The sequence below is a fragment of the Ahaetulla prasina genome, chromosome 2 (assembly GCF_028640845.1).
Source record: "Ahaetulla prasina isolate Xishuangbanna chromosome 2, ASM2864084v1, whole genome shotgun sequence".
NCBI classification, from domain to species: Eukaryota; Metazoa; Chordata; class Lepidosauria; order Squamata; family Colubridae; genus Ahaetulla; species Ahaetulla prasina.
In genome coordinates this window covers 148,565,861-148,588,628 of record NC_080540.1, presented here as the reverse complement: position 1 = coordinate 148,588,628, position 22,768 = coordinate 148,565,861, and the positions used below count along the sequence as shown (strand labels likewise).

At 40.2% G+C, this 22,768-nt stretch overlaps 1 protein-coding gene across 2 annotated transcripts; it reads left to right on the top strand.

Moving 5' to 3' along the window:
• The first annotated feature begins 6,929 nt into the window (after nt 1–6,929).
• CD63 (CD63 molecule) lies at nt 6,930–21,739 on the top strand. 2 transcript variants are annotated; one of them, XM_058173520.1, is made up of 8 exons: nt 6,930–7,071; nt 8,347–8,431; nt 16,867–17,058; nt 18,767–18,841; nt 19,083–19,175; nt 20,031–20,168; nt 20,738–20,821; nt 21,134–21,739. In XM_058173520.1, exons 2-8 carry the CDS (start codon nt 8,366–8,368, stop codon nt 21,197–21,199), a joined length of 714 nt encoding a protein of 237 aa, XP_058029503.1. In that variant the 5' UTR covers nt 6,930–7,071; nt 8,347–8,365; the 3' UTR covers nt 21,200–21,739. The 2 variants fall into 2 exon arrangements, with proteins under 2 accessions (XP_058029503.1, XP_058029505.1); XM_058173522.1 differs by lacking the exon at nt 6,930–7,071 and adding an exon at nt 8,094–8,162.
• Nucleotides 21,740–22,768: the final 1,029 nt, after the last annotated feature.

The following is a 22,768-nucleotide window of genomic DNA, read 5'->3' as shown; positions in this document are numbered from 1 at the left end:
AGATTAAACAACAAAGATATTGGAAGCAGTACATGATAATGTAATTCTCCCCAAGAATCAAGCTCAACTCAAGATTTTATGTCTATATAATTTATATGGATAGATTCATATTTAGTTTAGCTGCTTTCCCTTGTATTTTAATAGAGATATGTACAGCATCTGTAGACTGAAGCAACATTAAGATAATACTAATATGTTGTGTATACTCTAGGATTTTTATTATGTAAGAATATATTACATTTAAATCAAAATATGCTGCGGGTATATTGAAACAACTATAGGGGGACTTCTTTTGATCGTTGTTCTCTCACCATTAAGATACTAGTAATTCTTGAAATAAGAAAATGAGTCTATATGAAAAAGATTAAAAATGTCCCAAATTTTCAATATGTGAATTCTGTTACCTTTTCTTTTACCTCATCAAAATCTGTAAAACGGCAACTGGCTGCACCAGTGCAATATAGTTGCATATCAACCAAAAATAGAAGATCAGACCTTGCAGTAACAATCTAAACACATGATGCGTAAGTTCATGGGATTGTGCAATTCCTTTTCAGAGTACAGTGCATTGGTAAGAACATCATTGCATGATTCACAATCATGGGGAGTTTTTTCCCATGTATGTCACTAATCATGTGATGGTTTTTTTTTTTTACTAACAATTCTGCATTATAAAGAATTGGGTATTATTGGGCAAAGTTACTGAAATGTAGCAGTATAATCATGCTATGTGAATGGATTTTTTTGTGCTTCACAAAAAAGTATTCTAATGTGTAGAACATGTTCCCTGAAATCCAAGACAGATTTATCTTATTAAATACAGTGTTAAATACAACATTGTTACAACATTATAACTCAGACTTGTGGCTATTAGAGATCATCAGCTGATAAAGTTTCTAGGAAATGGGTACATAGAGTCAGAAGCAGATTCCACTGTCCCTCTGTCACCTGACTGGTTCAGAATAAGTTGTGGAGTACAGGTAGTCCTCAATGTACAACAATTCGTTTACTGACCAAAATTATGGCACTGAAAAAGTGACTTAGACCATTTTTCATATGACCATTGCGGCAGCCATATGGTCGTATAGCCAAAATTTAGATGCTTGGCAACTGGTTCATGTTTATAATGTTGCAATGTCTTAGGGTCGTGTTGTCATCTTTTGAGATCTGACAAGCAAAGTCAATGGGGAAGCCAGATTTGCTTAACAACCCAGATTAATAACTGCAGTGATTCACTTAATAACTGTGGCAAGAAAAGTTTTAAAACGGGGCAAAATAGCAATAGCACTTAGACTTACATAAAGCTTCATGGTGCTTTACAGCTCTCTAAGCAGTTTACAGTCAGCCTATTGCCCTCAACAATCTGGGTTCTCATTTTACGCACCCCGGAAGGATGGAAGGTTGAGTCAACCTTGAGGCTGGTGAGATTTGAACTGCCAAATTGCAGTCAACGATCAGTCAGCAGAAGTAGCCTGCAGTACTGCACTCTAACCACTGTGCCATTTAAATGCCTCACTGAACAACTTCTCACTTACCAACAGAATTTTTGGGCTCAATTATGGTCATAAGTTGAGATCTATCTGTACTTGCTTTTATTATATTACTCTTTCAACTGTAGAAAATCCTTGCTATTGGAACCTGTTTGTATGGAGATTCTACATAGTTGCCCTGTAAACTCTACATGGATTTAGAGCTGTGGGAGCAACTGGATAGTTGTGATAGATTTTAGATGCAAGTGTAGGTTGATATATGCATTAGTATTAAATGCATATTTAATATTCCGATGTACAGTTTATGTGTATACAAACAAATAAGCACACTCTTTGAACGTAGTTTTCCTTGCAAGATTTATGAACAGAAAAATAATAGATGTTCACTTATCAGGGTTTAAGACACATTACAACAAGATTGGGATGGAAATTACCTATCCTGCCCCAAAGAGTAGTTTCTAGCCACTATAATTTTGAGCGAACAGGAGAAAGAGGCACAAGAATTTTAACACTAATTGCAATAGAGATTGAACCTCATCTGAAGTACAGGTAGTTCCTGTTTAGCAAACACAACTGGGACCCATAACTCAGTTAAATGAAACTCTGACTCTCTTACAGACTCCCTTCAGGTTTTCTTTCCTTTCCAGACCTGCGAATACCATAAATGAGAAGATGGGTCATAAAGTTATCAAAGCTGCAGTCATTAAACAAGGCAGTCACTAAACATGTAGAGTCACTGGAAATTTGTTTAAGGACTTCTTGGTAAATGTCAGACATCCAGGTAGACTAGACAGGAAACATGACCAGATGAGATAATTCCACTTTATTATACAATTACATTAACAGAATCTCGGTGCACTCAACTTTTGGGGTAGCATGCAGCCTTCAGATTTCTAGTATGTCTCTGTTCTGGTGTTTCCTTTTCTGAAAAAACATTTCTTGTTTAGAGGTTCCTTTATTTATGGCAGGAAAACATTTACAAAGAGCTTTTATAATATTTAACATGTAGCGGTTAAATTGAAAACAAGTAGTAGATCTGTCTGAGTACAGATGTATATGCACCCATGTTCAGGCCTAAAGGTAAAGGTTTCCCTCGCACATGTGTGCTAGTCGTTCCCGACTCTAGGGGGCGATGCTCATCTCGGTTTCAAAGCTGAAGAGCCAGTGCTGTCCGAAGATGTCTCCGTGGTCATGTGGCTGGCATGACTAAATGCCAAAGGCGCACAGAATGCTGTTACCTTCCCACCAAAGGTGGTCCCTATTTTTCTACTTACTAGGTTGGCAGAAGCTGGGACAAGTAGCGGGAGCTCATCCCGTTATGCGGCACTAGGGATTCGAACCACTGAACTGCCAACCTTTCGATTGACAAACTTAGCATCTTGGCCACTAAACCACCCTTCATGCTTAGGCCTACTCTGGCACTAAGAACAATCACCTTAATTCCTTCTCTTTCTTCAACATCTACCTTTTCAATAACCTTGTTTAGGATGCCTAATGCTCTGCTGAGGGTGAGGCCAACCAATGTGTTCAATTAATTGCATTGTTATGCCAATAATATTGCTGTATTTTACACAATGTTGACTCCAGATTGGCAGGGCCTAGTGTAGTGACTGTATCACCATCTTACTAAATTATTACCTGGTTTCTTTTTGACCTATGATCTATGAGGAACTGGACAGAGTGCTTTCTAGGATGACCCTCTGCCCCACCATGTGTGGCTCCTTCAGGTAACTTGGGGAAGGAGGAGTTGACGTGATACTGGGTGACTTGTGTTGGTACCCAGATGGGATCAATGGACTAATCTTGATCCTTTTAAACCTCTCAGCAGTTTTTGCTATCACCGATCATGCTATCCTTCTGCACCACCAGGGGGGTTGGCAGCTGAGGCACTATTCTGGAGTGATTCTATTCCTTCTATCTATGGTTTCAGTTGGGAGATGGGGAAGAGTTCAGTGGCTGTTCCGTTTGGGGTGCCACAGGGATTGGTGCTCTCCCCACTGTTGTTTAATATCTACATGAAATCACAAGGAAAAATCATCCAACAGTTTGGGCTTTTATACCCTGCCAATGATTAAAAAAAACTATATTATGTTACTGGTGATATTGTTGAAGTCCTGATCGGATGCCTGTGAAGGACTGGATAGGAGAGAACAAGCTAAAATGGAATCCCAACGAGACAGCTGTGATTTGTTCATCAAGGGTCTCTGCCTACTCCAATGGTGTTTTGGTGGGTAAGTAGTTCCCCTGAAGGGGCAGGTTCATGACTTGGTGCGTCCCCTAGACTTACAGCTCCTGCTAGAAGTACAGGCAGAGAGGCCTTAGCTAGGGGTGCTTTGCTCAGCTTTGATTGGTGTGCCAATGGCTTCGCATTGAATTGGTTGAAATTAAATACCTAGTAAGAAATATTCTCTTTCCCTCTCTCTGTATAACAGTGGCCAAAACCACATTCTAATGAGCATTATTGAAAACAAATCCCTGAAAGCATGCTGCCCTAATTCAGGTAGGAGTTGTGTATGAGAAGCTGTAAGTTGACTGGAAACAACTTGAAAAACTTTTATTTTCAGGAGTGGGGTTCTTTTTTTTTCTTTCTAGGGGAAATTTTAGTTCAATGGAGATGGTTTGCTTAATAACGATTATATCAGGAATTCAGTTTATCAGGTTTAATATATGTAGAGTTCTTAGCAAATATATATTGTTAAGTTAGTTACTCTAGGTAGGCTAGAGAGATTATAAAGTAATATTTTGAAAATTAGCCTTAAAAGAATTGATTTTTTTTTAGATTAACAACCTTTAGTTTTATACTTGAGAAAGTAATCAAAAGCAATTAATAATCCTATGAAAAAAGTTCTTTTGAAACGTTCTATGTACAAATGACCTGTTATACATGCTCTGCTGCCAGCTCAGCTGATAACGCCATTAAAAATTAACAGTAGTTTAATAAACACTTCAGTAGGCTTTATTACAGAAAGGCCTGGTATTGCCAGTTAAATTACACACTAGTCAGGCTGGTTTTCCCAGCCATTGCCTGAAAAAAGACAGTTGATTTGTTAACTTCTTCTTTGTACTTCTGCTTCTGTATTTTTTTCCTAGACTATCAATTAAAAGCCAGTCTCATTTATCCATCTGCACTCACAATGCCTTTCTTTCTTAAATATTTAGTCTATTTACACAAGTCCAAAGAAACATTCTTCAAAGTGGTTTTTTTTTTTTAAAGGGCTAGTTTGGCTATAGCTACTGATCCCTTCTTTCAATCTAATTTTTTGGCCTTGTCTCCCTTTATCCGGTCTAAATTATTGTTTTTTAATGATTCACCTGAATTCTTGAATGGGATTTAAAGGGATAAGACAGTTAAGAAGCATATGATATGGGTAGTCCTCAACTTACAACAGTTCATTCAGTGACCATTCAAAGTTACAATGGAACTCTGGAAAAAGAGACCTGTCTCTGTTTTTCACTTACAACCATTCCAGCATCACCATGGTCACATGATCAAAATCCAAACACTTGGCAACTGGTTCATATTTATGACAGTTGCAATGTCCCGGGATCATTATGATTGCTTTTACAATCTTCTGAGAAGCAACGTCAATGGGGAAGCTTCACTTAACAACCAAGTTAACTTAACTACAATGATACACTTAACAGCTGTTGCAAGAAAAGTTGTAAAATGGGGCAAATCTCACTTAACTGTCTCACTAAGCCACATAAATTTTGGCTCAATTGTGGTCCTAAATCGAAGGATGACTTTTTTTTTTTTTAAATTTACATTTATATCCCGCCCTTCTCCGAAGACTCAGGGCGGCTTACAGTGTATAAGGCAATAGTCTCATTCTATTTGTATATTTACAAAGTCAACTTATTGCCCCCCCAACAATCTGGGTCCTCATTTTACCTACCTTATAAAGGATGGAAGGCTGAGTCAACCTTGGGCCGGGCTCGAACCTGCAGTAATTGCAGGCTGCTGTGTTCTAATAACAGGCTTCTTACCAGCCTGAGCTACCACGGCTCACTTAACCTTTAGCTCACTGGATGGTTTAGGGGGTGGGGCAGTCAATATCTCTCAGGCCAATCTCCCCTGCAGGGAGACAAAACTAGGTACAGCTAGTCTTCGATTTACGATCACAATTGAGCCCAAAATTTCTGTTGCTAAGAGAAACATTTGGTGAGTTTTGCCCCACTTTACAACTTTTCTTGCCATAGTTGTTAAGTGAATCACTGCAGTTGTTAAATTAGTAATACGGTTGTTAAATGATTCTGGCTTCCCCATCAACTTTGCTTGTCAGGTCGCAAAAGGTGACTCCAGGACGATGCAGCCGTCATAAATATGAGTCAGTTGGAAAGCATCTGAATTTTGATGGCATGACCATGGGAATGCAGCAATGGTCATTAAGTGTGAAAAACGGTCATAAGTCACTTTTTTCATTTCCGTTATAACTTTGAACATTCACTAAATGAACTGTTGTAAGTCGAGGACTACTTGTATTACATGTCTTACTCCTGAAGCAATTAATAAGAGGATGCCCTCAACTTTCACAATTAAGGCCAAAATTTCTGTAAAGTGTGACATTGGTTAAGTGAATTTTGCCTCATTTTATGACCTTCCTTGCCTCAGTTGTTAAGTGAATCGCTGCAGTTGATTAAGTTAGTAATCCAGTTGTTAAGCGAATCCAGCTTCCCCGTTGACTTTGCTGATCAGAAGGTCGCAAATGGCAATCGCATGACTCCCAGGACGATGCAGCCGTCATAAATATGAGTCAGTTGGAAAGCGTCTGAATTTTGACGGCGTGATCACGGGGACGCTGGAAAGATGGCAACTCCGAAAAAAACGTTCACAAGTCCCTTTTTTTTTCCAGTGCCGTTGTAAGTTTGAACGGTCACAAAAACGAACCGCTGCAAGTCGAGGACTACCTGTTACACCTAGTTCGAGGACTCTTGACACTCGTTTCCCAGGAAAGCTAATTCAGAAAGGCGGATGCAGGAGTCCCTCGGGCGTTTTTTTCCTAGGAAATCGTCGTCCTTGTTTGTTCTTTTCCATCTGCGACTTTACAGGCCGCTCATTCGGATCCGACGGAGCGCACTTGAGCCACGCCGGCTTCCACGACGCTTCCCAAGGCTGGTCCTCCTGGCTGACGGGCGGAGAGAGTTCGTGTATGTTGAGGCAGTTTGTGTGTGTGTGCGTGTGTTGTGTAAAGGCTGGAGAACGTCGGCCTTTCGGACGCCTGACTGAGTCAGCTGCTGCTGCTGCCGCCGCTATCTTCCCCTTCCACGCGTCCTGTTGACTTAGTTGGCGGAGCCTCAAGTTGAGGTTTCGCTTCCCTGGCCGCCTTTTTTTCCCTCTTCCTTTCTCCCTCCTCCCTTCACATGACCGGCAGCTGGGCTCCCTCGGGCGGAGGGCGGCGCAGGAGGGAGGGAGGGGCCGGGCGGGACGGAGCCGAGGAATAAGTGACGCCCGCGGAGGCAGAAGGCGCACGCGGGGGTGGGACGGTATAAGACGGGGGGAAGCGACGCTTTGCTTTTTTACTACTCCGTCCTTTAGCCTGGCGGTGCGGGCTGCTTCTTTTGACTGAAGAGGAGGAGGAAGGTAAGCCAAAGGACAAGAGGGAGAGGGGGTGGGGGGTAAAGAAGGAAGCGAGGGAAGGGTTGAACGGCAGTCTTGGAAAAGAAAAGAAAAAACGGGCGAGAAAGGAGTGAGGGGGGAAATGCAGTCGGGGGGGTGTCCGCTAGTTTCGGTGGTCTCAACCTCGGCAACTTTAAGCCTGGAGGACTTCAACTTCCAGAAATCCCCAGCCAGCGAAGCTGGCTGGGGAATTCTGGGAGTTGAAGTCCACCAGGCTTAAAGTTGCCGAGGTTGGAGACCTCCGCGCTAGTTGCCTTGGGGGCTTTCCTCCCCCCCCCCCGCCCACTCTGCCCCAGTCCTCCCCCTCCCTCCTCCCTCGAGGCTCCGGGTTGTGAAATCCTAGTTGCTGCTTAGCAAGGGAGGGCGGGGAGGGGAGGGGACCCGACGCCTTTAGGAGCGGACGCAGTTTTATTTTATTTATTTATTTTCGTCACACAGTGTGTATATATAAGCATAAGCATGAAATAAGTATACAATATATAAGCATATATATATAAGTATGTAATAACTATATTAATTGGATAGAACGAAAGGAAACAAACGGTAGGCACGTTTGTGCTCTTACGTGCGCCCCTCACAGACCTCTTAGGAATGGGGTGAGGTCAATGGTTTTATTTTAATAATTTTAATAATAATAATTTTAATAATAATTTTAACGGTCAGCGGGTTTTAGTCAGTTTTAGGTCGGCGAGGCAGGGCGCGCTGCCACGCCGCTCAAGGAGCCTCTTTTTCCCTCCTCTTCCTCCCCGTCTCGCCCCCTCCCCATACACACACAAATATTTCCCGGAGGTGGTGGGTGAGTGTGGGAGGTGGGAAAGGACCGGCCTTCGGGCAGGGGAGTCGGCGCTTGCGGGGTTTAGCGCGGGGGTTTACGTCAAGGAGCAAGGTGGGGCGAGAGGACGGGAAGTTTGGGTGTTGTCCCGGATCGGGAACTTCTTGGCCGGGACGTGTCCTGCTTTTAGTCCCGCTTGCTCTTTCCGTCGAAACTTTTCGAGTTACTACAGTAATAAAATAAGCGGAGGATTTTCGGCCCAAGGGTTCCTCCCCTTCCTTCGGTAAAACTGATCGCGATTCCTGGAATTGCGGCTCTCGTTCTTTCTGCCGCCTCGGGAAAGTTTCGCGTTTCCTTTTTTTTTTTTTTTTTGGAAACAACCTCCATTTTATTAATTAAAGACTGTTTCTTATCGTTGTTCCTGTAATGATTTTCTCTCCTTTTCCCTCTCGTTCTTTTCCCTACAGAAACAAAAAAAAACGCAAGATGGGAGTGGAAGGTGGGATGAAATGTATTAAATACCTAATGTTTTTCTTCAACTTTATATTCTGGGTAAGTTAATGTGGGGGGGGGCGGGGGCTGACTCTGAAGGGTGAAGATAATTTATTATGGATTATTTGTTGTGCCCCTTCCCCAGCCAAGCTTTCTGGGGTATGTTTACTTAGAATATGTTTGGCTTCTGTTTGTGCTATTATCCCTGGAGAAGCTGTATATATAGCCATGGGGTGCCAGTTTAAGCTCCCATCTGCTACTACATGTTCCTGAAGACTTGGCCAAACATTTCATTGTCTTTTAACAGGTTTTAAAAACATTAGTAGTAGAACTCCAGATTTACAGTTTTATGCTGCTGACCTGGTCAGTGTTTGGGGTTGTACTATATTTCTACTGTAGTCAACATCTGAGGCACTTCTACTTGTATACCTGAAACCTATTAAATCAATAATTTTCCTGGTAACCAAGACTGGTAGAATTGGAAGAAATACTAGTAGTAATGCTAAAATTGATAATACTAATTCCTTTCCAAGAACAGTATCATTTTCAATATAAAAGCCCCAAATGTAAAATCCTGGATTGAAAACAAAAATAAAACCGAATTATAATTCCATGACACCAAACAATTCACAAACAGCATAAATTAATTTACCAGTGCAAATTTAAACTTCACTTTAATGGTACTCCTTAAATAGTTGAAATCTTGTAAGATCACCAAATCCCACGAGTTATTGGTGTTCCTGATTGAATTGTGAGATTTTGGAGAAGAAGATCAAAATCTCATGAGATTTCAACTGTATTTGTATAAATTAATTTTGAAGTCCCTGGGATAATATCTGAAAAAAGGTTGGTTGTGCCTTGGTGCCCATAGGATTTGAATTGCTCACCTAGTGTGATGCGGTAATCCTACAAGATTTCTGTGAAAAGGTTGGAAACCACTATTGTAAGAAAATGGTTAGCTTTGTACAGTATTACTATGTCATGGCTTGTTCAATCATCATGTTGAGTAAGCCACGGTTCACTCAACTTCTGTAAAATGGGGCTGAACCAAAACAATTGGATTTACATGGCCTGCTAAGCCAAACCAAACAAACTACATTATTGCTATTACTACAGTGGGTGAATATAATTAATATGCTAGAAGGAAGATGTGCTTCTCTGCCTCTCCATATAGGAGTTGGTTTCAGATGCTAAACTACTGACTTGGTATAAAACCGGCCAATGCACAAATAACTCTCCATAAAAAACACGAAGAACTGCTGAAGTAGAAAGTTCAGCCCACAAATAGCTGAACGTTTTGAGACTTCAGTATCAGTTTGGCCAATGAAATTGCCAGACACCAAGTTCCAGAACTTGGTGGTTTCCTGTTAGACTAGAAGCTGCATATTATCCCTTCGAAGACTGATGTGGCAGAAATAGTTGCTTTTACCATAGCAGCCGTTGTGGTATTCTCTGTATGGTAACAAAGCCAGCGGTTGCTGCTGATCTGCTTGCAACGCAAGGCCAGTTCCTGGTGTTGGCAAACAAGGCTCTGTGGAATGTTAGTGAGACTTTCAAAGCACTTCTACTGATCTGGATTACATATCCTAATTCTGTAGAAATAACATGACTTGCTACATTGCCCAACCACAGAAATAAACTTAGTTTTCTACATCCCTTTTCAATACCTACTGTGACAAATTCTGGGTGGTACAAACCAGACAGTTTTAAAAGCTGATTATTCATTTTGTTGCAATTATAAAATGGGACATTTGTTCACATGAAATGGACTTGCCCTATTACTGCCCTTTGGTTGTGTCTTTACTGTCTCCTTAACTCAAAACACATCCAGGATTTTCTGGGGGCCCGGTGACTATCATGTCAGCTCCAAGAAAAGGGCCAATTTTTTTAAAGGAACTGCTGACAGATACATGAGCGTGCCCAAAAAAGATCTGAAGTAGTTTTCCAACTTTGGGTCTAAATATCCCAGTTCTCATTTTTTGTTATTATGTTTTTAATATATTTTTATATTTTTTTCTTTATATGAAGGAAATTCTGAAAACTTTAAAAAATTCACTGCCCTTTAATACCTAGCTACAGCTAGAGTTGATGGAGTGATACCAAATTGTGGGTGAACTGGCATAGTAGTACGAAAAAAATGCATGTACGCAGAGAAAGTTTGGTGTGGGCTTTGTGAGGGGCAGGTGGCAGCAAAGGATGCTACTTAACTGGAACAACTGGAAACTTGTTAAATTGCAAGAGCTAATACATAAGGAAGGTATTCAGTACTTTTTCCAGCTCCCAAATATCCTTGTAGAACTTGGAATTTCCTTTTGGAGAAACAGGAGTTTTTTATTGGACCAAATATAGGAACTTGATGGGAACTATTGACCTTTCTTAGTACTGTATAATGTTTATTTTACCAACCGCAAGAAGGGCGAATTAGCCATATGTTTGTTCTCTTTCTCAGTACAATCAAAATGATAACTACAACTGGGTGAAGAGCACTTTTGTGACATGGAACAGAAAAGGGAGTTAAATGTGAAATCTTGCTTTTAAAAAAGTCTTCTATCCCTCATTCTAGACTCTGAAATAATTTGTAGTATTATGTGCCATATATATCAGCATTTACATTTCAGTAAGGAAATGCATCTTGATAATCTGATTTTGTGTACATGTTTTTAATTGTACTTGAACAGTGAAAATATATATGCAAATATATTTTGGTGGCAAGATGGCATTCATTCTTGGATTCAAATACTTTTTTGCCTGCTTTTGAAGAATTGTATAACACATTTTTTCTCTTGGAAAATTATCAAGATACTAAATGTGGGAGAACCCTTTTGCACACCCACTGCCCAATTATGTGCTAGGTTTCCACTGCTTAAGTTTTATCGAGGAGCAGTTGACAGTTGTGCTTTTACTTTCCAGAGATTAAAAATAAGGACCAATTTTTTGTGTAGGAACCTTTGTGTAGGCTTTGAAATTTAGATACTAATTTATTTCCTGTTGTTAGGCCTCATTTACATAAAGGAAACTGTACGATCTGGAAATTCATTTGTCAGCGTAACATTTGGTGGTTTCATGCTTAAGAATAAAATAAATTATGACTATGCCTCTCTTTAATTCTGTTTGGACCAAAGTGACAAGAATTGGCATATATCTCAGAACAGATTTAGCTGCATATAAAAATTATCTGGGGTAGTTCAGGAATCAAATCATGAAAGGGTTAAGTTGTCCTTTTCCTACTTTGGAAAAGCATCATAGTTGGTTTTTGTTCTCTGGAAAGGTAAGCCAACTTTTATTTGGCAGAACAGTGGAATTGGTGGGATTATTTTTCCTAATGTACGCAGCAGCCAGATGTTGCCTGGCTATAATGCTAAAACAAAGATAGCAGTTAATAGGAACTGTTATTCGGGAAATGATTTCTGTTTAGTCTGCTTAAAGATAGTCTGTTTATGACTCTCCAGACCGTATCGTCCCTTCACAATTGGATAATCTGAATATATAGGGAAAAGCAAAGATAAAAACAGTAACTGTTGTGGATTTTTTTGCTTTGCTTTTTTGTTTTGTTTCTGGTTGCTGTGCCACTTGTCTTGAACTATTTGAACTAGCTATTAATGTATCCTTTATAGGACTATGAAAAACAATTAGTAGCTGGTAGTAAAAGAATAGGATTGATGGTTGTTTGAAAGTAGTCTGATAGTATAAGGCTGAGGTCTCCATATTTGGCAAGTTAATTCTGGAAATTCAACTTCCAGAATTTCCCCACCAGCCAATCAACAAGTCTTAGAGTTGCCAAGTTTGGAGACCCCTAGTATAAAGTCAGTTTAGACAAATATTCGAAAGAATGTTCCTCAGTACAGTCTGAATCAAAAATTTGTGAAACACTGATAGGGAAGACGGCTACCATGCTAGTTTAGTCAGGAAATCCATAACACTGTCATGAGGAGTCTCTATTTTATTTTAGAAATAATTTGAAGATTCTGTGAGTGGAGACAAAAAAGGTTTAAAACTTCCTTTGTTACAGAAACATTAATCCTGAAGTATCCTATTGATCAAAGCATATCCCTAACAGAGAAGACAATACTATTCTATTTATTCAGTGACAAGGAGCAGTAGATCTTTTCCATTTAGGATTTTTTTCTTCATTTAAAATAGTTATTTTGCATCCACAGTTTCCAGTATAAACCCGTTCCCTCCTTTGTTCTCCCACCCATTCCACCAACACTCCAAAAATATAAAGAAACATCCTTATTCCTGATGCTGGAAAGCAAATCATACTTTTCCCCTTGACCTTTAAAGGATTGCTTTATAATCCCAAGTATTGAAACCACTTCTGGAAAGCAAATTAACCATGGCTCCGTTTCACTGTGTTCCAATACTGGGTCTCTGTTTGTCCTTTGGAGGAATCCTCTAGACAAGTGTGCACGTGTAAAACATGCATCCTAAATATGTTGAGACTGGTGAATCATAACAAATGTGGGTCAGTCTACTGTAAATGACAGCTATAAATCAAAAGTATAATGTGCACTCCGTGAGCGTCCTTTCTGTATCCACATCAGACCCGGAGAGTTTCATGTTCCCTTGAGTTGGGCCAAAAGGAATTTCTGTTGCTGGCTGCCTAGGTTTAATGGTGAAGGCACCAGGCTAGAAACCAGGAGCTGGTGAGTTCTAGTCCTGCCTTAGCCATGAAAGCCGGCTGGGTGATTTTGGGTCAGTTGCTCAGCCCAACTCATCTCACAGGATTTTTGTGAAGAAAATAGGAGGATGGTGTGCTGGATGTTTGCCTCCACAAGTTATTTGTACAATTTTTTAAAAGGCAGAAGACAAATAAAATGTTCTTGTGGTTACAGTAGAAATAATTCTCTGTGGATTTGTCTTTCACAGTTGGGCTATTGTGGAAAAAAGCTGTGTGCGCTATCAGGATATAGGCTGTCTCTTTGCTTTTGGGTGGGTCCATCCTGCAGTGATAGGGTAAAAGGTAAATACTAAATCCAGGAAGTTCTAATTATTTGGGAAATGTGTGGCAAAGGTTGGAGAGAAGACTGTGTTTTGGAGATCCAGAACTTTTTATTAGGATTAGCCTTCATGCTATTAGAAGGGGTCTCTTGCTCTCTCATTGTCACGCTCTTTTTTTTTTTTTAATCCTTTGTTTGTTTTTAAAAATACTGCAGTTCCTGTTCTGAAGCTTTTAGTCTCTTTGTCCTTGCTAGCCTTCCTTGAGAGACCAGTTAGTAATCTGATTCTATTAAGCACATGTGCCAAAGTGTTTTCTAATATACAGCCTGCTGTTTTATAGTCTGAGGCCATGGTTTGTTTTGGACACAACTATTTTCTGCAAATATATCTTTAACAAAAAAGAAAAACAAGCAGACTTTTAACATGATGCAATCCAACCCCAGCAGAGTCTGAAGTATAAAAAGTAAATTTTCCCCCATCTAGTCATCTTCCTAGAGAAAGTTTCCATATACGTTTGAGTTCCAAATTTGTGGTGTGCAACCAGATTCTTGGTGAGATTAAATATGCATTTTTTAAAAGGAAAAGGAAATCAAAAGAGGGTATATTTACATATCTGATTTCATGAGCCATTTAAAAATAAGCTATCGCAAAATGAATAGATTTGTCAGGGAGGGGAAATTGAAAGACCTTTCATTTAAGCGAGGAAAGCAATAATTATTGCTTTGAAAATTAAATGTTTTGTATATAAATGTGTTCACCTGAATGGTGAAAAGAGGGCATGGTTTTGAAAGTATTTCCCCGAGATCCATACAACACGCTGGACTGGCTAAAATAAGTTTGTGGTATTGGCACATTTGATTCTTCTTTCCCTGACATAGTCATGGTGGTTCATCGTTATAAGTGCAGGAAGTGAGCTCATCTCATTGGCAGTGGCTGATCTTAAAGAAATTAGACTCGGTTAATATTTGAATGAAAGTGCACAAGGTTTTGGAAACCCAGTTAAGACTAATTTAGACAGGAATTCATGAGCACTTAATTGCCCATCATGAATTATGGCTGGTTCTGTGGTTAATTGTTCACTTGGATTGTATTTAGTAGATTGATTAGTATTAGTTGATTTATACCACTGGTGTGTGATAGTTTTACCAACTTTGGTTGGTTTGTGAAATGTAGAATGCAAAAAAAATAAAGAACTGGGGATTAACGTAAACTCTCACGATTACATGCATAAAGAGGTCCTTGGTGCTCTCTGAGCTTGATTGTTTTCTTGCAGAATTAAGACTGAAGTTTTTGATCAGACCTGTTAATCTTGGAAGGAGAGATAATGTAAGAGGATAGGACACCTTCTTTAGAGTAGCATATAACAAGATGAGCTTTAAAAAGTTATAAGAAGTTCAGTTGTGTTGCATGATAAATGTGTTCTAAAAACTGAAGTTATATCTAAATTAATAAGTAGGTATTAAGAAAGCAGTTTTTAATAATTTTATCGATGATTTGATAGCAAAAAATACACAAGTCTTGCTTTCTTTATTTTGTCCCAATTTAGCATACTAACCTATTACCTTTATCTACTGTCCCCATTTCATTTTTAAGAAGCTTGTTCTGATGTGGTCCATAGAATTCATGAAATTATTTCTTTACTGCCACTTAAAATCTCTTTAAGAGTCACTCTGGAGTTGGATGGTGCTCAAATTAAATAAATGAATCAATTCTCCCTTGTGATGCTCTTCAGGATAAATAACCTGATGCCCTGGTTGTTGTGTTCTGGACAGCAATACACACAATTCCTAACTGGTTGATATTGTAAGCAAACAAATCTAGAGGATATCAGATTATTGACACAAACAATATATTGCAAAAATAGTTTATGCCCTCTTCTAGATGGCTACACTGCTTAGGGATTGGACTTCAAGTCCCACTCATTCCATGCATGATCCACTAGTGACTGGACTGATGGGAGTTTCACTCAGCTTACCTGAAGGCAACAGGTAGAGAATAACTTAGCAGGCTTTTCTCCAAAGTTGGCCCTGTACAATATATAAGAGATTGGAATGCTTCCATGGGAGGATGAGGACAAAACATTAAACATTCCAAATGTATCCATTTGCCTATCCCACCATTTTGAGAATGAAGCTGGGTTAGTGGGAGTTAGCATTGGAATAGGGGAACTTTTTTTTTTAATTTGCATTTATATCCCGCCCTTCTCCGAAGACTCAGGGTGGCTTACACTATGTCAAGCAATAGTCTTCATCCATTTGTATATTATATACAAAGTCAACTTATTGCCCCCAACAATCTGGGTCCTCATTTTACCTCCCTTATAAAGGATGGAATGCTGAGTCAACCTTGGACCTGGTGAGACTTGAACCTGCAGTAATTGCAAGCAGCTGTGTTAATAACAGACTGTCTTAACAGTCTGAGCCACCAGAGGCCCTTCTCAGATTAACTCTTTTGCTTGAAGGGAGGATAACATTTGGACCAAAGTTGATACAGATTCCTTTCCTTTCCTCATAAGAGAAGAAAATGATTGGGGAGCTGCACTGAATAAAAGCTAGTTGGTGTGATGGTTGAGTTGTTGGGCAGGGATGGTACAGGTTCAACAACAATCAATCCTGAAAACTCATTGAGTAAGTTAGGGGCAATTGCTATTCCTCAAGCCAATTTACTAGATTGTTTTTAATAAGAAAAACAGAGGAGGGAATGTGCATATTTTATTGAACTTTGGACTCCCGGAAAGAAAGGTGGGATCTAAATTAACACTTAAACAAGGCCCCTGGAGGATGTGGTTTTAAGGCACAGAACAGCCTCACCCACACATTGAGATGTGGTTTTCTGTTTTCCTGAATTTAGCTATTGTTTTTTTCCCCTTTCTTAAACACTCTGATAAACTTATTGTAAGGCCTGCATTACAGCCGGGTCTCCCAGCTTGTGAGCACATTTGAAATCCAATAGACAAATGAAATACTAAGTTATCTGTTTTTATTTTTTAAGAATGTCCCTGGAGGAAGGATTAGAGATAGAGAGATAGTTAGATATCTGAAGCTTTCTTGAAATTAAAGCTTTGTGGCACCATGGCTTCCCATTCAATTGTTTTGCTTAAATTTTAAACATCTAGAAATAACAATAAAACCAGGTAGGGCATAGTGACTTATGGATACCAAAGAGATTGATTGCAGGTAAAATAGTAATTATTTCAGTTTTCTTATTTCATGACTCAGAGAAATAGGAAAGCATGCCACCAATTTCTGACCATTAAAATTCAGCAGCAAGAGGGTTTTAGGAGGAGACAAACTGATGGGTTAAAAGTCTTACACACCTGTAGCCTATTTTCCTTTGTAGAAGCAGCCCTTCTAAGATTATGACAGAGTTGGAAAAGCTCTGTTTTAAGTCCAGCCTCCTGCTCAGTGCGGTATAATGTAATTAAAGCATCAACAGATACCTATCTAGCCTCATCTGGAACACATCCAGGGAAGAGGAGGCACCACTTCTCCTACGTTGCTGTTTCCCTGCTTCTCATCATCACCATGCTGATGTTTTGTTTTCCTTCTCCACAGCTCTGCGGAATTGCTCTGATTGCCCTGGGGATTTTCGTACAAATCGAGCTCAAAAACACACTGGTGATGACCGGCCCAGCATCGGCTTCTGCTGCTCCTATTGTCATCCTGTCTGTGGGCGTCATAGTGTTCTTCATCTCCTTCTTTGGTTGCTGTGGGGCAGTGAAAGAGAACTACTGCATGGTCACCACGGTGAGGGTGCAGGGGGGGGATGATGGAGAAGAAACAGGCAGGGGGGCCTATGAAATTGCTGGGGACCTTGTTCCAGCTTCTGATGCTGCGTTCAGACAAAGAATTGGAGCTGTAGTGTTATTTCTTGGAGCTTGGGAAATGGAAAACGTGAGAAATCAAGCAGCCACGATGCAGATTTATGTATGTCTCATTGCAGAAATGTTTCCTAGGAATGTGCCACCTGAATAATTCTTAGCCATAGGCCCCTGCGGCTGAAACATATGTAATCTGGCAAATGCTATTCCCAGTTGTTTGAATTAGTGGGCGTACCTGCGATGTTCAGAGCTGCTTATTTTCTAAGGATGCTTGTGGGGTTTGGAAGCTTTAATTGGAATTTTTTAAAAAGTTGCCGGAAGCTAGCATTTCACTTTTTAGCCTGCCAGCTTCCCATTTCATTTTAAAAACAGGTTCAACAATCAGGTGAATCAGGTAGCCTAGCGGGCAACATCATCAGTAACCATATTGGGGATTATAGCATTATGGCCGCAGACCATATTGTAATAATACTTTTGCAGTTGAGAAAATAATTCAAAAAGGAATGGGACAGATATTCCAATCTAACCCAAAGCCTTTTAAAAATAAATCAGAAAGTATATTTTTATTCATTAAATATTTATGCCACCCATTTCCCCTACAAGGTGACTTCAGGTGGGCTTACTAGTTATAAAACAAGTAAAATTAAACTATTAAATCCCTGCCCCCCCCCCCCCGATGCCCAGCTGAGGCACGCGATCGTCAGAGCCTTTTTTTTTTTTACTTTGAAAAGCATTTTTTTACAACCTCTTTGACCGAATAGGTCAGGGGTGTCCAAACTTGGCCCCTTGAAGAGTGGTGGACTTCAACTCCCAGAATTCCCCAGCCAGCATGAGCTATAAATATGAGCAAGTTGCTGGCTGGGGAATTCTGGGATTTGAAGTCCACCACTTTTCAAGGGGCCAAGTTTGGACATCCCTGGAATAGGTTGTAAAAAAATGCTTTTAAAACTAAAAAAAAAAAAAAAGATTTCACGCTACAGCTGATCTCACACACACACACCTTGTGCTTTTCTACTTACTCCATGCCTCCTTTTGGCATGCACTGCGTGGACATCCCACATTTAGTGCATGGTGCACACTGCGCATGTGTGTGCACTGCGCATTCACTCATAGCGCGCAGCCAGCGAACCGGTAATAAACCGGTTCAGATTTCACCACTGGGATTTATTTCTTGAATAGAAACAATCTTAATCTGGAGGTAGGTTAGGTCAGCCAAACTGACCTAACCCACCTCCTTAATCACAAAATCCCAAATAAAGGGATTTTTTTGGTGTGTGTCTCCTTAATCACAAAATCCCAAATAGAATAGAATAGAATTTTTTATTGGCCAAGTGTGATTGGACACACAAGGAATTTGTCTTGATGCGTATGCTCTCAGTGTACATAAAAGAAAAGATACGTTCATCAAGGTACAACATTTACAACACAATTGATGGTCAATATATCAATATAAATCATAAGGATTGCCAGCAACAAAGTTACAGTCATAAGTGGAAAGAGATTGGTGATGGGAACGATGAGAAGATTAATAGTAGTGCAGATTCAGTAAATTCAGTAAATGAAGTGAGACATGACAACTGGGATCCATTTGTTACTCCAGGCTGTTTACAGATTTTTTTTCTCCCCCTCTTTAGTTTGCTGTCCTGTTGACTATAATTTTCCTGGTGGAGATTGCAGCTGCCATTACAGGATACATCTTTAAAGACAAGGTAAGAAAGACCTTCAGGAATGATGCCACAGTAACCACCTACCCTTAAATGTTGAAAGTTCCTAGGGAAAAAAAGATTTTAGACCATAATCTCAAGCATTCCCCAGCCAGCACAGGCAAAGGCTGGAGTACAGTTAGGGCTCAAATTACGATGTCCACCTTTAGAGAATCCACGTTGAATCTAGTTGTTTCATTCATCCTATGGAAACTTTGAATCTCTCTTCCTTCGTTTTCTTTCCCAGGTCCAAACAGTGATTAAAAATGAAATCCAGCAAGAAATGAATAACTACAACAATTCAGCCGTACAAAAGACTTTGGATGATTTGCAGAAGAGAGTGAGTCTGCCATAAGGGTCTACTTCTAAGACTCAAGGGTTGGCAAAGCAGTGGTGGTATAAATAGTGGATTTTTTAAAAAAAAAATATCCTAATTTGTTTGCAGATTCCCCTTTCCTGATTTCATTATTGCCTTCGACAGTCCTTCACTTTCCAAAACAACTTGTCCCAAATGTCCATAGTTACAGTCTGTGTGATACCTGCTGCATTGCTTTTCCTACACATGGTCCTGTCGAGCATATCTGCCTGCCGCTGAATCCCGGCAGTGAATAGCAGTGGAGAACCTGCGTTTTTGCTGGGAACGGGACAACTGAGGGAAAGGCGGATGAGGCTTCTTCCTCTTCTGGCAGAGGAAGACGAAAGGCACAGGAGAGATGTGGGCTCAAAGTGACGGGAGCAGAATAGTTGGAATATGCGTCAAAGAAGATATAACATAGATCAGGGGTCTCCAACCTTGGCAACTTTAAGCCTGGCGGACTTCAACTCCCAGAACCCCCCAGCCAGCAAAGCTGGCTGGGGGAATTCTGGGAGTTGAAGTCCGCCAGGCTTAAAGTTGCCAAGGTTGGAGACCCCTGACATAGATGAGACTATTGTCTGTTAAAAAGGGAGAGAAAAAGACTTGAGCTCTAACCATTCCAGGTCTTTATAGGTGTGAGAATGAAGCTGACGGGTGGCTCGTCTGGACATACGCTGGGGCTCTGTCCAGCATTAGATGTGTCCTAATCGTGAGTTTGATAAAAAGCTTCCTCTTAATCAGATGCAGGTCAAGTAGCAAAGACTTACAAAACTCAAAACCCCGATTTCATTAAAATGTTCGCCTCTTTTTCTTCTCGTCTTTTCCCATCCCCAACTATAGTACTCCTGCTGCGGAATCAACAGTTATACTGACTGGTTTAATGTCACACAATTGAAGCCTGGAAAAGTACCATCCTCCTGCTGCAAGAATGCCACGGACTGTACCAAAAATCCCACGCCTCAGAATACTTTTGAAGAGGTTTGTATGACAAGAGTGTTGGGATGGCGAATAGAATAGAATAGAATAGAATAGAATAGAATAGAATAGAATAGAATAGAATAGAATAGAATAGAATAGAATAGCATTTTTATTGGCCGTGTGATTGGACACACAAGGAATTTGTCTTGCATTCATTCATTCTCCTTTGAGCTCTTTGTAAAAGGTAGAGCATAGGGAAATCTGCCGTAATAATATCCCTACTGCAACCCAGTGAAGTGGGCTAGGCTTAGAGAATATGCCTAGTCCAGGGGTGTCCAACCTCAGCACTTCAGGACTTGTGGACTTCAACTCTCAAGAGTTCCCCAGACAGTATTCTGGTTCACATGGCTGGCTGAGGAATTCTGGGAGTTGAAGTCCACAAGTCTTAAAGTGGCCACGGCTAGACATCCTTAGCCTAATCCAAAATCACCCAGTGAGGCCTAGTTCATGTAGGAGTTTCATCCTAGTTTCCCCACACCCAAACCTTGCCTATAATGCTAACACTGATTTTCTGCTCCAGTTTTAGTTTTTTGAGAGAGTCCTCCAAACATTGTTTTCTTTCCCTGCAGGGTTGTGTGAAAAAAATAGAAGACTGGCTGAAGAAACACATCGTGATTGTGGCTGCGGTTGCGTTGGGCATTGCCTTCTTTGAGGTACAAAAGCTATTGTTTTGTGGGAACGTGTTCTCATCTGAACATGCTTAGCTGCATCTTTGTTTTGCTGGAAAAAGTTAGCAGCTTTGTTCCGGTTTGTGTTCTTGAAAAAGTAGTATTGCACATCACAAAAAAGCAGACTTCCACAAACACAGTTAAAACATGACTATACAGATATATGGCTGTGGGCAGAGTTTGTCTGCAATCCTGCATTCTAACCACTGCACCTCCACGGCTCCTACAGTGCAGTAGTCTTGCTATTTCTAAATAAAACATCAGGCTAAATAATTTTTCTCTCTCTTTTTTTTCCAGCTCCTGGGCATCATTTTTGCCTGTTGTCTCATGAAAGGAATCCGCAGTGGCTATGAGGTCATGTAATCGTTTCTGTTGCTGTACATCTGGCTATTATGAGGCCCAATCACAAAACTCTGGAATACTTTCATCTCCATTTCTGGGGATACAGTTGACCATCATGTGCCAATGGGACAGGGTTGGGTGGATGCCTCTTCTTCTGTTGCCTGTTAGGAAAATATTTGCTGCCCTCAAAGGATTCACATGTTGCCTTATCTCTCTGTTTTTTTCCTCTCCCATAATGGGCAGGTTTAAATCCATTCCTTGCACCTCACTGCCACTCCTAGACCTTACATTATCCTTCATGTGAGACTTGTGTGCCACCTAGTGGGCGTCTGGTGATATGTTCCTGGTGCCCTTAATAAATATGAGCAAGCATATTTAAAGACGTTATTCTACTTTATGAGTCCTTTCAAGTAGACTGTCTTATGTGTTCAGCTATATTTCTCTTTTCCTTTGGAAAGGTAAACTCTTGATTCTATATAGGTCATATTAAGAAGGAAAATTGTCAGGGCTAATATTTTTAGTCAGTAATTCACTATTTGAAAAATAAAAGATACTGGTTCACCCACGTGTCGTGACTTATTTGTATGGTGCCTTTTCTCCATTGGCCATTTTTTAGCTTTGCGTCATCCTCTGACTCTCTTAAAAAAGAGAGGATGGTTGGTAGAACATTGCTTCTTTATGTAATACTGGAATAACATAGGATATAATCCATTGTAAACAACTCCTGCACTGCTCCAGAAATGTAGGAGGCCTTATTTTACATTGGATTATGGGATGTGTTTGGATCAGGCAGGTTCTTGATGTGGGTATATGTATTTTTACCCTTTACAGATACTCCTTGAGTTACAGCCATTAGAAGTTACAGTGGCACTGAAAAAAGCTACAACCGGTCCTCACACTTGCAACCATCACAGTATCCCCACGGTCACATGAATGAAATTTGGGTGCTTGGCAACCGGCATGTATTAATGGTGATTGCAGCATCCCAGGGACATGGGATTGCCATTTGCAACTTTCCTTGCCAACTTCTGACAAGCAGTTAATGGAAGAAGCCAGGTTTGTTTAACAAACATGGCAAAAAAGGTCATACATTCATTTAACAACCACCTTGCTTAGTAATGGGAATTCTAGTCCCAATTGTGGTTATAAGTCGAGGACTGCCTATATTGAGAAGTGTGAATTGCATTTCTTTGTTCTGCTTCTGCTGTTTGGCTTTCAACAGGACTTTAGTTCTTGGTCATTATTAAATCATTTCTTGGCTGGGCTTTTACGAGCCATGACAGTCACAGCCATGTTCCTAGATTAGCGCCATGAAAGCAGGCTCATCAATCTTGGTTGGCTCTAAAAGTTATCCTTTCTCAGTGAAGCTAATGCCATATTAAATTGCAACATAAGCAATAGATTATGTTTATCAAATGAATACTAGGAACTTCCCATGGTGCCCAAATCGTCCTCTGATAGCCATTGTGGAGAATTGTAAGTTCTTGGTTTTTTTCCTCGTCTCTATCTCCAATCATCGGATGCAATCTGCTTTCAGTATTTTTGTGTACCTGATTGCCCTTTCTTAACAATTGCTGCTAAGTAGTAGTA